The 14,064-nt window shown below is 41.9% G+C and overlaps 1 protein-coding gene across 1 annotated transcript; it reads left to right on the top strand.

Moving 5' to 3' along the window:
* The first annotated feature begins 1,557 nt into the window (after positions 1 to 1,557).
* acvrl1 (activin A receptor like type 1) lies at positions 1,558 to 12,630 on the top strand. Its single transcript, XM_076741281.1, has 10 exons — positions 1,558 to 2,032; positions 6,475 to 6,546; positions 7,744 to 7,980; positions 8,333 to 8,538; positions 8,632 to 8,731; positions 8,815 to 8,961; positions 9,072 to 9,347; positions 9,960 to 10,157; positions 11,039 to 11,169; positions 11,510 to 12,630. Exons 2-10 carry the CDS (start codon positions 6,477 to 6,479, stop codon positions 11,654 to 11,656), a joined length of 1,512 nt encoding a protein of 503 aa, XP_076597396.1. The 5' UTR covers positions 1,558 to 2,032; positions 6,475 to 6,476; the 3' UTR covers positions 11,657 to 12,630.
* The last annotated feature ends 1,434 nt before the right edge of the window (positions 12,631 to 14,064 follow it).

Below are 14,064 nucleotides of genomic sequence, written 5' to 3'. Positions count from 1 at the left end.
CAAGAATTTGCTTTTGAAAAACTGACAACATGGAAAAATGTCGGATGAAGCAATATCCCATTTCCTCTGCTCTACCAGATTACACAACAAATGGAAGCTTTCAAGAATAACCTTAAGGGAATAAGACCGAGTGGCTCTTTGAATCACTGAGATTAGCAGAAAAGAAAAATAAGTGCTGATTATAAAAAGAACAACAATTTTCTCTCTTTGCTACATGACAGCTGACGTGAGAGCTTCCAGCTGTGTCTTCAGCCTTAAGCCAAAAACGGAGAGATTACAGAGCCTGAGAACAAGGAGGGGAATTTATACTACAGACATGAAGACATCTCTCTCAGGCTCTGCTGAATGAAGCGTTTTCACACAGCAGAGTCTGTTTGGCATCCAAGAGACAACTGTATTTGCCACTAGGACGCCCTTTGACTGCCACAGTGACTGTAACGGAGAGGCTCTTGAGCATCATTGTGTGAACCTCAGTTTGAGGTGATATGAAAGCTTTACAATATGTACAACATGTACCAAATACATCAGACAGACAGATGAGCAGGTTAAAGTGTTTTCAAAGAGAAAAATCAACCTTAAAGTCATCTCAACTTCACTTATTACTAGCTTTGTCTTCTGCAGGCGGCTGTTTCTAGTGTAAAAGGTTTCACAAATCCACTGCACACTTCCTGCTCAGCTGACAGATAAAGTTAGAGATTCACTGGTGAACATAGGTGGAGCATTTAAAAGCTAAAAAAGCCAGTTAGAGACCAAAAACAGAACAGAAAGAGAGCGAATATGGGACTTACCTTAACCAGATGGACAGAGACAGGACTCCAAATGAATGGTAATGTTGCTAGCTCTTTGCTAACACTCACTTTATTGATCTAAAAGCATCTGATATGTTTAGCTTTAGGGCAGCAATTATCCATTATTTTCATTTGCGGTGAAGAGAGAAAATGTCCACATTTAAGAAGCTGGAATCAAAGAATTTTGACCTTCTTAAAAAAAATTATCTAAACCAAAACAGTTGACGATTCATCTACTAGTTGACACAGTCTGTGCAGCTCTATTAGAATGGACATGGCTTAATATCAAGAATTTTCAAGAAGGGAATTGAACTTTTTCCTGGAAACAACACATTAGACCCAATTTATTATTCCCGAGCAAAGCATGTTCATGTTTTTGAAAATGTCTGGAAGGGACCGTGAAGTTGCTCAACTAACAGTCAAGCAGCTGATCAAAATGTGAGATGCTCAGAAATGCTTGTTTTCGCTCAGAGACGTGTTATTGTGTCAAAGAGGGGTCTTTGAAGCACATTCCTGTCAGTGCAGTGCAGACAGCAGTCCACAGGGGAAAGAGGAAAATGAGGTTCAGCGAGCAACAGGAAAACAGCTATGAGAACACATTCCAGCCAGAGCAGAGTCTGTGCGGGACAATGAGGGGTGGGACAACACTGTGTGCGCTTTAAAATATGTAATCTAGCCTTAGATCAGGATAGACAGCAAAGAAAAAAAAAAAAAAAAAAAAAAAAAAGCACGTTGTTGCTTAATGGGAGTGGACTGGCAGGGAGCCTTCACTTGTGAAGCGGAAGGACTTTGGGCTGGATCCAGACCGACGGCCGCGGTTCGTGTTGTCGGTTTATCAGCGCAGATTTGGACCGAGATGAGATAGACCACGGCCCGTCAGGACGCAGCTGGCTGCACTTTGTTTTGAATAGACTTTTATACACTTTATGAGAGATTCACTACTTAAAGGAGTGAGCAGTTGGATTTTTTTGTCGTCTTCGTCTTTTTTTTTTTTTTTTTTTTTTTTTTTTGTGGAGCCAAGAGGAAAAACTGCGGACGAGAAGGCTGTTGGTCGTCACCGAAGCAGGAAAGGATGTGATCTCTGTGTGGATGAAACCTCTGCCTTTGACGAGTAACTTCACCGCAGTCTCTAAACGGAGCCAGCTGTGTGTTAAATGTGCTTTTACTCGATTACTTTGGCCACTGAGGGACACTTTGATATGGGAGACGTGCGGCTGTCAAGTTAAAAGGCGAGCGGAAAACAGGTAGGCTCATGCTGCGAAACGCGACTTTCTCTTTCTTTTTGTGCTCAAAAGCTGCACTGCGATGACTAGATACCTAAAGTGTAGCTCTAAGCTCCAACATTGAGCACCAAGTCACCTTTGACAGCGCCATACGTCACCCCACGTGTTTCCAGATGTGAACCGACAGGTGTCAAGAAGTGGCCCACCTGACCCAAAGACGCGTAAACAGCAGCAAATTCAACTATCCTCACAGAGAAACATATCTGCATATACCGGGTTTGGAAAGTACTTTAAAGAACATTTGGCCAGCTCTAGTGCTGTACAATGTTGAGGTATTTGTACTTGAGTATTCCTACTTAACTTATGGTCCACTTCATTTAAGAGGTAAGGAGTGCGTCATCGTAATAATTCTTAAAGTTGTTCTAATCAAATGTATTATGTGATTATGTTAGTAATCACAGCATGTTTTAAACTCTGAAATATCGGCCTCAAAAATCCAATATCAGGCAGGCTATGATTTACAAGTCACTCTTACAGATTAAGGTTTTCCATATAATACCTGTGATCATGTTAGAAATGTGAATTGTTATACATTAAACAACTCAACAGGATTTAAAGTAGTTAAAAATAACACCTAATCAAACAGCCGAAGCATTAAACTGCTGCTTAAATATTAACGCATCTTTAATAGTAATCAAATTATATAATACAGGATAACATAATACTGTCAGGTGTCATCCTTAATAAGTACCTTGATACCTTAAGCAGTACACACACACACACACACACACACACACACACACACACACAGGTAAGACATTTGCCTTTGTTCGTCTATAGGTCCTAATGGAAGTCACACTGCCTCCCTCTTTCCAGGTGGGTGCTGCTGTTGGTCTCACATCCAATCCTTGATGTAGTTGAGGCTTTTGTTTCTTTCTTCTTCTTTTTTTTCTTCTTCTTATTCTTCTTCTACTTCTTCTTTTTTTCTTTGGAAGCAAAGACCAATTTGTGTGCACAGTATGTCTGAGGTATATGTGTTTCTTTCTTCCCCAGACATGCATTCACTGAAGGTATGCATGTGAGAGCATGCACACAGCAACTGAGCCATAAAGCCTGCCAAGCCTAGCTTTGTCTGTGAAATGAAGATACAATCAGTCTGTCGCTGTAACTAGCAGACGGTCACAATCACTGGATTACAGATTTAGGGTTGAAATTGGTCAGAGTTAGGCGTTTTAAATGTGTGGCATTAAAAAAGAGCTGAATGTGATGTATGTGCATTTAAACCACATGATAGCAGCTTTTACAGTAACATTGCTTAACGTTACTTTCCAGAGACAGAGTCACAGGGCTTTTTGGTGTGATGAGGCCCCAGTGGAGGGGCTGTGGGAGGCTGCTGTGCTATGCCATGCCCCCACCATCCACCGCTACAACCACAAAGTCATCCAGATGGAATGAGAGATCTGCCTCCCTGAGTAAAAGCTCTGTAGATGAGAGGAAGAGATGACAATTGGATCTTTTCCCCTTGGGTCACAAGGGTGTAGCGTTGGACAGAATGGAGACAAACAGGAGAGAGGAAGTGTTCTGGAGTCTAAAGTCAGGATGCCCACGATGGAGGACGTGATTACCACTTCTCTCCTATGTCGGGATCCTGTGGATGATAAAATCCTGTGGGTGGAGTTTTGTTTAGGCTATTCCTCCCCTGGATCCGAAGATTAACCACCGCTAACATGAAGGCTGCATGATGCAGGAAGTGCTCTTTGCTTTTTGGTAAAATATGGCTTGTGGTTTTAGCGAGTTAGAGCTGAGCGCAGTGAGTTCTCATGTGTTGAGCTGGGGCTGGGGCCTCGCAGCTAACCCAGATAGGAGGAAATTCTAAAGATAGCTTGTCAGACATTTTTATCAGATTTGTCTTGTGAAATGGAAATAACCGAATCTCACAGTGATTTTACATTAGATTTGATGCTTTGATAAACATGGGAAACTCCATTCAGAACACGCTCGCATTTCCAGGGCAAACAGCCTTGTGCATTCTTAGAAGAGATGCATTTTACAGAAAACTGGTGACACAGGGTTTGAAAATAAAGAAAAGCAGGCACCAGAAGTGTTGTGTCAGTAAAAGTACAGATATTCATGCAAAACACTATAAGTCCTGTGGTTTCTCTTCTGTGACATTTGACTTAATGAAATGACTATGTGATGGCTTCCTGTTTGTAGTTAAATACATGTAGCCAGATGCATCAAAACTAAAAGAGGATATCCGTTGTTTCGTGCTGACATGTGCAAGTTCCAGTGCTAGACGTGTGCAGGTCAAGGGTTATTTGCTGTGTGCTGTGAGGTAGGATGAATACGTGTATAAGAATACGTGATGATGGCTAATCTGCCCATTTTAGAAACCATGCTTCCATTTTAATTTGTATGTGGATACGACTGTACCTGTCTGAACCTCATTCATAGTTCGACATTATTTTTAAGTTTGTAAGTTGTGGGAACTGTCTAACTGTTTCTTTTTTTTTAATTCAAGCATACTGTAGATGTAATTATCATTCACAAAACAGAGATTAAATTTGGTTCACAACTCTCCTTGCTTTTTAGATTAGATTTGTAAATAAGGTTCTGATTTGGCCACTCATGGCAAAGATTGTATATAAGAATGTGCAGTAATGTGAGCCAGCCTGTCCATATTATTTAAGCAACATAACAACCAGAGAGGCATTTCTAACAATACTGTGACAAAAAAGACCAAAATTCAAATGCACTTTTGTATATAATTTCATATTTATTCAGCCAGTGATTTTTCATTTTCTTTCTATTTTACCAGAGAAGTGCAGTTATATTACCATTACTTATAACTGATCCAATGAATGACACATTATGACCCTAGAGCATGCAGTACTTTATGTGCTCCTACAGTGAGGAGTGATTTATGAATATTTCTTCTTATCTCAAGTTAATTTTAAACATCTTGGTTGAGTTTCTCACAACATGAAAGTCTGATTTCAGGGTAGGAATAATGTCTTACAGGCAGTGAGTGTAACCTTCTGTGGAACGTGTCGGCTTTCAAGATGCTCAAAGTGCACCCACTTTATTTGCGTTGAGACATTTCACCTAGTTTCGAGTCAAAATTAGACCCATAAAACTCCATAGCGCTGTGTTGTTCAACAGTGGCATTTTTTCCTTCAACTGGACTTCAGTCAACCTCTTTGGCAACTGTCTCATGTATCTTAGTGCATACAGCCAAATCGCCACATATTTCAATCCATCCAGTTGCACGCATTTGAGATTTAAGATCAAGCCCACCCACCTCAGAGGTTACAGGACAGACCTCAGGTGCTGCATATAATATAGATTGCAAGCGCCATTTTCTTCCTGTGCTCAGTTGATTGAAGAAGCTGCCAGCTCATAAACTCAAATGACGCCTAATCACTTTAGCCAGCTAAACTGCTCCTAACTCTCAGCACCTGTCAAACAGCAGCATTTCCAAGACGCTGATGAAGAAAGACCTTAAAAGACTGGTGAGTTGGTGAACAAATCACCATTTTTCCAGTTTATGTAATTCCTTTGTGACAAACAAAGATGGAGTCTAGATTGTGCACAGAATGTAAAAAAAACTCAAGAGGCTCAAATTAAAACTAAAGGTGCATCTATTTGAGCCTACTTCGTATTTAGCTCAGTGTATGTAGCAATACAATAAACAATGTCGGATCTGTTACAGCAGGTATTTAAGCAGTGTTTTACACTACACACATATTGCACTCAACTTGTTCTTAACTGAAAAAAAATAGCAACATTTTGTCACTTTTCACTCACATTTAAACTTTAATCTAACATGTCTAAGATCACCGGGGTGTTAGGTTACAGACTAGATTGTGCTTTAGCAGTGCAAAGGCTGAGTTGTGTATGGCGGCCCTCCTGCTTGCGTGACCCTCAGCGGTGCAGCCCTAAACAATGAGCAGACCTGAGTCTCGCCGGCCAGCCGGGTGGGGCCACTCAATGGCAGGAAGCGCAGCCATCAATATTTACTCTGCGAGCAGGCTGGTCGAGGAGTCGACAGGCCTGGAGCCTGGGTAGCACAGCGCCGCGCACGGTCTCAGCACACACACACAAACACTCTGGAGTGCTGTCTCAGCCTCCTTTCCCTAAGCCCCTTTTTCCCACCCAATGCAATTACAACACAGGCAGACAGGCTGGGCCCTCGGCCTGTTGTTTTTGACCTCATAGCTTCCTCTGCCAAAGAGCTCGGGATTTAACCGCTGCTCGAGTCCTCATAGGCACATGAAGTTACAGTCTGTACATTTGAAACACACAGCAGTTAAGATGTCAGGGAAATGGCCTTTTCTGTCTATATTTGACAAAAGTAAATCTTTGGTTCCTTTTTGTGATTGTTCCTAATAAACATACAATACTAATTCCATTATCATTTGATTTTATTAACTGCTATTGCTTATTTTGTTCCTGTTTCACAGAGATGGGAGGCTCTGCTCTGCTCACAGTGGTGCTAGTTGGGGCGCTTCTGTCAATTTCTGCTGTCCATGCAGGTGAGTTAATGTTCAGATGTGGGAAATGTGCAACATTCACTTAGTTGCATTCAGTCAAAGCTCCATTAAAGGAGACTTCTATACTGTCACTGAATCACGTGACTTTAATATGAAGGAGTAGTTAGCATCTTTTAGTTCTTTGTTTTGGGTCTCCTACATATAGACAGTATGGTCCAGTCTCACGGTTCTCACCAGCCCTCCAGTGTAAAACAATAGGCAGCTGTTTCCAACAAGCTCACACAGGCAGAGTGTACACTACCTACCTGGCATGAAATGCAGAGTCCAAGTAAAGGAGCAACACCCAAACCACAGCTAAAAGGCTCAGGAGTATTTGACTTATGTTTGTCCCATGGTCAGAAACAGGTCTCCATGTCAGTCTTTCTGCCTCCTACTGGTCAAAAATTTACCAATGCAACTTTAACCATCTTGAACACACAGTCCCTTTAAATGTGTGACGGAAGGGTTCTTGCTTTTCTATTCATATGAGGTTTAATGTTCTGTCTGCAGGGTTTTGTTTCAGACAGAAATGTATATGAGGATGCCTTTGCTGCAGGTGTTTGTGCCTCTCCATGTACATGCACTTGTGTAGACATTAACTGATATGCTGTGCAGCTCTTGAGTTCAGGCTTTACCAGCTGACCTAGTGATTACTTCTTAAACACACACTGGGCACCAGATTACCTCTATCAGAAACAAAGAAAATCTTCAGCACCATAATGCGGAGGCTTGCAAAGTAGGCAGAGTTTAGGGTAGAAAATGACCATGAACGCCTCTTCATTTAGTCATCAAACTTTTCATTTTCTGTTGATTCGTTTTTCTGTAACTTGCATTCAGACACACTGTGCACTATATAATTTCAAACCAAAAATACCTCTCCTGGTTAGCCACACAGCCTCTCTCATCTAATTGATGCCTTGTGGCTGCCAGGAAATGTCGTTAACATCTCTTTCTATTACCGCTAGGGTTTACCCTTGAGGAAGCCAAGGTTTCTTTACAAGTATAGTTTATCACTTCACTACCAATCTGTGTGTTTGACTTTGCTTTTCCTTTACATTGCCCCAATTAATCATCTTGGTAGGGTTCTCAATGGATCATTGACTGTTGAGAATGTACCATTGTATGTAGCTAGATTTGTGCCTGAGTGCGGTCTCACGTGTGTTGTCAACACTTGTCTGTGTGTACTTCCTTGTGCTTCAGACTCTGAAGATGATGGGAAGCTGCTGTGCGCATGCGAGAACGAGAAAGGCACATGCGTGAATGGAACTTGCAGAGGAGACCACTGCTTCTATACCTGGGTGCATGGCACTGAGGAGAGGGGCTGTTTCTCCAAAACTCACTACAGGGAGCAGTGCTTCACCTCCTTTCAGCGCTTCTTTGTCCACTGCTGCAAAGAGAATCAGTGCAACGCCTTCATCACGCCGCCTCCAGACATTAGTCAGTACCCAAAGCTGTTGCTTTACAGTATTTTGACACCACATCTGTTCACCCTAAAGAAACCTTGTGCCTCAGAGGTTAATATCAGAGTTTAGCAGTTCAGCGCACAGCCTGCACTACATTGTACTGATGGGATTCAAAGTTTCCCTCCAGGTAGAAACTAGTTCCCCCTTGTGGTCAGTTAAAGTAAATTGATGCTCTGTGGCTTTCCTGTTGTGCATCTGATGATGCACTGAATGTCATGTTGCTAAAGAATTCCAAAATAAAACCTCTCCCCCTCAATGTGGTGAAATGCCCCAAACTGGTTTTACAAACTCAAAGATGTGTGTGTTGTTCCTGAATGTGTGTCCAGACGGAGAGTCAACAACAAAGCCCCCTGAACACAGTCGTCCGGAGCTGTGGATCACGGTGTCTTTGCTCCTGTTGATCGTGACTGCCAGTGTGTGTGGCCTGGTGCTGTTCCTGCGCTTCCGACGTGCACACTGCAGACTGAAAAATGCTGAAGCCCACGATGTCACCATGCTCAAGGTCCCCAGTGGAGATGACCCCACATATGGCGTAAGAGACATGTGATGTTTGACACAATACTATCCAAAGATGTTCAAGTTTTAGGTGCTCACATCTGGATTATTTCTCTGCTTCTGTCTCCAGGATATCTTTGATGAGTTTTGTACATCAGGAAGTGGGACAGGGCTGCCCTATCTGGTCCAGAGGACTATGGCCAGACAAATCTCACTTGTGGAGTGTGTCGGTCAGTCTCCTTCGTCACTGCTCTCCTTTACCATGTTCTGTGTATTACTTTGCAGTAGTGTAATTGTGTTGCTCTGTTTCCAGGTAAAGGCAGGTATGGGGAGGTGTGGAGGGGAACTTGGATGGGGGAGAGCGTGGCTGTCAAGATCTTCTCCTCAAGGGACGAGCAGTCCTGGTTCAGAGAGACAGAGATCTACAATACTGTACAACTACGACACGACAACATTCTGGGTACAGCAGCGGATTTAAGTTCCAAAGACATTATTCATGTGAGACAGAGAAGGGTGCAGCATCAGCCAAAAGACAGACATTAAAATCATGATCTCCTATTCTGGCTTTAGGTTTCATAGCCTCTGACATGACATCCAAGAATTCCAGCACCCAGCTGTGGCTCGTCACCCACTTTCATGAGCTGGGCTCGCTCTACGACTTCCTGCAGTACAGCAGCTTGGAGCCTGAGAGCTGCCTGAGGATGTGCCTGTCTGTGGCATGTGGCCTGGTTCACCTCCACACTGAGATCGTCAGCTCCCAGGAAAAGCCAGCCATCGCTCACCGAGACCTGAAAAGCAGAAACATCCTGGTAAAGCGGAACGGACAGTGCTGCATCGCCGACCTTGGTGAGGGTTGTGTAGAAGCAAGGACTGCGAGATCACTATTCGCTTGATTTCTAGTTGCATCTGTTTCCAATTTCTGCTTATAGTTAGAATTAATAGGCGTGTTTCCATCAGTGTATTTTTATTGCATGGTTGATGGAAACAGCAATATTAAAAAAAAAAAAAAAGAAAAGAAAAAACTATGGTAAAAGTTTTGTAAGCTCAATTGAAGTGGTTGTTGCCTTTTTCAAAAAAAGAGTTAATGAGGAGATGGAAACACTTTTCTATTCGGGTGTAGCAAACATAGAACTCACATGACTGATCAGCCATTTCAGTTCTGAGAGAAGAAGAAGAAGCTGTTTCTGCAGATTGAAACGTCTAATAAAACGTATAATAATTTTATGACTGGAGAATTAACGCCACCGACTACTCATATGAACCGACTCTTAATAACTGCATAACTACTGCATCGAAACAACCGTTGATTTGCATTTTCTTTCGCTGATTTTCTTAAAATTTGTTCCCAATTTGTGATACATTTGGATGGAAATCCAGCCAGTGTGTTGAGCCGAAACAGCTATGTCATGCTGATTTTGATAAGTTTGTATCCGTGCTCTGTGCCTGCCTTCTCCTCAGGCTTGGCTGTGATACACTCTCAGTCCCATGACTACCTCGATGTGGGCAACAACCCTCGTGTGGGAACCAAGCGCTACATGGCCCCTGAGGTGCTGGATGAGACTATTCGTATGGACGTCTTCGAGTCCTACAAGCAAACTGACATCTGGGCCCTGGGTCTGGTCTTCTGGGAAATTACCCGCAGGACCATTGTCAATGGTAAGGAGACAACAGCCAAGTAGAATGTCGTCCTTTTTGCAGTCATTTGCAGATATATTTCAGTTTGTACCTATTTAAACTAAAAGAAAATGGAACACATGCATGTGTATATCAGTGGATATTTTCGGATTTGATGTGTTGCCCATCACCTCAGTCTCATGTTGAAACTGTGTTTTCTTTGTCATGCCTGCCTGGCTCTGGTAGAGCCTACAGTAAAAGGCAGTTAGCCCCATGTCTCTCAGCACTCCACTGTTTTTGTAGTCTGTGTCTGTCTCTACTATCCTCTCTCATGATTAGCACTGCAGTAATTATAAACAGTCTTATCTGGTGTCAGCACTCACTTGTACATAGTCCAGATGCCCGTTCACACAGTTTGAAGATGCAAACACACATCCATGCACAGAAGACCGTGCACACACACATGCACGAACACACTCAGTCCAGATGGATAGACTTTCATAACTTTGTGTGTGTGTCCTCACCCAAACAACTACACACACACTTACACACTCTCAGTGGGCCTTGCAGATCTCCATCCCAATGAAGTCTCCGGGGACGTGATATCTTTCCCTGCTCTCTTGTTTAGTCAAACATACTTTACAAAACTCCCACTGCCGACTATCTCAACGTTCAAGTGTGTTATTTCAGGCCATGTATGAAGAGAAAATTTATGTTCTGAAAATGTATGAGGAGATAAATTTGTGGTTTATCTACTCAAGAGGTTGATGGTGAGTTTTCTTTGTTGTAACATTACAGTCTGCCTGAGCACTCCACTGAATCACACAACCAAGAATGTTGCTGTGATTAGTTGTTCTTCTGTTTGACTTTCTTCTTCTTCTTCTTCTTCTTCTTCTTCTTCTTCTTCTTTTGGATTGTCTCAGGGATTGTGGAAGAGTACCGTCCTCCCTTCTTTGACCTGGTACCCTTAGATCCCAGCTTTGAGGAGATGAAGAAGGTGGTGTGTGTGGACCAGCAGAGGCCCAGTCTTCACAACAGGCTCCATTCCCACCCTGTAGGAAATCTGATGACACAACACACACACAGTTCCATGCACACATACACACACAAGTGCAGTTTTCCTGTACTGTGTAAATCTCACTACAGGTTATCACAACTTCTAAGCTTTAGCACCCACATGCTCTCTAATTTACACAGTTATTGAAGCAAACACATAAACATACACACTTGATGATGCTCTCACATAGATTCACAAGTGGATAAATGTAGAGAACATATTCAATAGGACTCATAATAATGACCCTCTTAGTGCTTAAACAGAAACAGCATTTAACACGTTGACATTCTACTGCACTGGCCTGGTGGTATTTTACATCTGTCTCTGTGTGTCGTAGATCCTGTTGGCCGTTGTGAAGATCATGAAGGAGTGTTGGTACCAGAGCCCACAGGCCCGCCTCACAGCCCTGCGGGTGAGGAAGACTCTCTCCAAGCTGGACCACGACAGCGACTTCAGCATCGAGAAACTTAAGTGGGACGTCTAGACCAGAGCACAGGATGAAACAGGGACAAAGGATCGAAAACCCCAGAAGGGATTTTTGCACCACATTCCAACAGCACAAGGTGCATATCATTAGCATATTTTGAGCTAATGACTCACGCCGTCACTGCATTATATTAAAACCATATGACTTTGAGCAGTAGTGTCTAGACTGTCTCACACCCAAGGCTGTTTTTTTTTCTTTATTACATAGCCTAATTATCATCTACCATATTTTTGGTGCCTCAAACCCAGAGGCCCCATAAAGAAAACTGCAGTATTAAGACCAAAAATGTTAATCAAGGTATTTTTCTTTTTGTTATGGTCAGCTGTTAAAACTTTTCAGACATTTCTGCAATAGAAAAAATAACCAAACAATTCACAGGCTGTGCACACACAGGGTTTTAATCATTATTGTCTAAATCCCCTGTCGTCATGACAGTAAGGAAAATCTGGCACAATTGCTCATCTTGTTATTGAGCATGTAATTCTGGTCATTCTCTAACAAATAATTGCACTTACCAGTTTTCCCATAATGACCAAAGCCACAGGAAATCACAGAGAACGCAAAGACTTCTGTGTTCTTTTACTGTGAATACAGGAAATATGTGAGTAATCACATGCTCATACCAAAGCACATAACCTGTTGTGTAAGCATATTTAACTTATATAGAATGAGTATTTACTATCTGCGCACAGGCACATGGAGCTATTTAGTTGTACATATTCTAACAGTATTGAAGCTGTTGGCTTGTATCACCACTGAGTTTATTGTAAATATATTTCAAAGTATTTTCGATTATTCAGCAATGAAACACATTTTATATACTTTTTTACAACACAGCTTTTTCAAATTATTTTTTTACATTTCTGTCGGCCTAAGATGTACCATCACCATTACTATGGTCAGTAAAGACATTCACAAACAGACATGTATTATTGTATATGGAGAATAAAGGACTGTATTTTTCAACCTTTTGCGCCGTACATGCTGTTTTGTGCCACTGATGTCTGCAATTCTTTCAATGACCAGTAGAGGTCATCAGATAACAGACAAACAGGTTTACAGTAGTGCAGCTTTCCTTGAAAGATTTATGGTGTAATCGGTTTTGCAATCGTGTTTTTATTTGCATTGCACCATCTTAAAAGTATTGAACAAAAAAGTTAAAACCAAGATTTCATCATAACACTAAAGCATAATCAGAAACAGTTACCAATGTCAGGGAGGTTGGAAATTAGTTATTCTACAAGCCTTATATACTGTACGCCATCATGTTTGGACAGCCGTAATATCCCAAATGTCACTTGAAAAAATATATTAAGATAACATGTTTGCATTTTCTCTCTGTCACTGTAACCTCACATACTGAAAAATATAAATAGATAAGACAAGTCAGACTGAATGGGGACTTCAGAAATAAACAGAAAATACTTCATATATTTGTTTTGCTGCATTGCTCTTAGTGGGCATTGGTCTGTATACACTGAAAACAGTAACATAACTTTGAATTTGTATGTTTTATTTGGTCATTTTTGAAAGAAAGAAGACAAACATTCGGGCCAATGTGATTTAAGGAGTTTCCTCTCAAACTAATGATTAGATCCTGTTCAAAAACAGAAACAACTCTGTCCTCAGTGAGTGGAAATGACGATGGCTCAAAAGTCTAACAACAACTATTTGGTCCTTGCTGTAATCATTGCAACCATAGTGTATGATCAGGTGTCAGATTGATCTCATTTTCTAAATACTTTGTCTTGAAAAATATCATTGCTTTACCAATGATCTGGTTGGAAACTGTAGTCAAAGAGACAACAACAAGTTTGAGGTGCACAATGAAGAACTACAGTTGCTAAGAATGTTGCCCCATGATTGATGACAGTGATTGTAGCATTTCTGCCCCCTTCATGTAACATCTGCATGCCTGTGTTTTCTTTCTGTCTGTCCTGCTTGTTCTTCCTTTATCTGTTGGTGTGTGTATATATGTGTGTGAGTGGTATGTGTGTGTGCGCATGTGTTTTCTGTCTGCCTGGTTGTTGAACAAACTCCAGAGAGATAATACTCCCTCAAAGCCCCAGTCTGTCTGGTCAGTCAGATGAAGAGCTGGTTATTTTTAACACTGCAGGGGGGTTGTTCAAGTATCGGAGAGGCCAAACTCCCTGTCTGTGAGTGCAGAAGCCCGTCTCACTTCTCCCTCCGCGTCCCTCCTCTGTGTATTCGTTTTCACAGTGGGATCATTCCAAATGGCACGGTAGAGACAGAGGGATTTGTTCCGCAGACAACATACACTGAAGAAATGTGGAGATAAATTGGACGGGGCCGATAATGGACAGATACAAAGCCACAGAGGAGACTATGCAGACACAATTAGGCTTGAGCATAGATCAGTGAGAGTGCTAGAAAGAGGACAGGTG

Source organism: Chaetodon auriga, chromosome 10 (genome assembly GCF_051107435.1).
Source record: "Chaetodon auriga isolate fChaAug3 chromosome 10, fChaAug3.hap1, whole genome shotgun sequence".
NCBI classification, from domain to species: Eukaryota; Metazoa; Chordata; class Actinopteri; order Chaetodontiformes; family Chaetodontidae; genus Chaetodon; species Chaetodon auriga.
This window is presented reverse-complemented; position numbering and strand designations above follow the sequence as displayed.

Excerpts from the sequence above, each read along its gene's own strand:
- acvrl1 (XM_076741281.1), top strand. The coding sequence starts at position 6,477 with ATGGGAGGCTCTGCTCTGCTCACAGTGGTGCTAGTTGGGGCGCTTCTG. Across the intron at positions 6,547-7,743 it reads AATTTCTGCTGTCCATGCAG|ACTCTGAAGATGATGGGAAG; the intron begins GTGAGTTAATGT and ends CTTGTGCTTCAG. Across the intron at positions 7,981-8,332 it reads CACGCCGCCTCCAGACATTA|ACGGAGAGTCAACAACAAAG; the intron begins GTCAGTACCCAA and ends ATGTGTGTCCAG.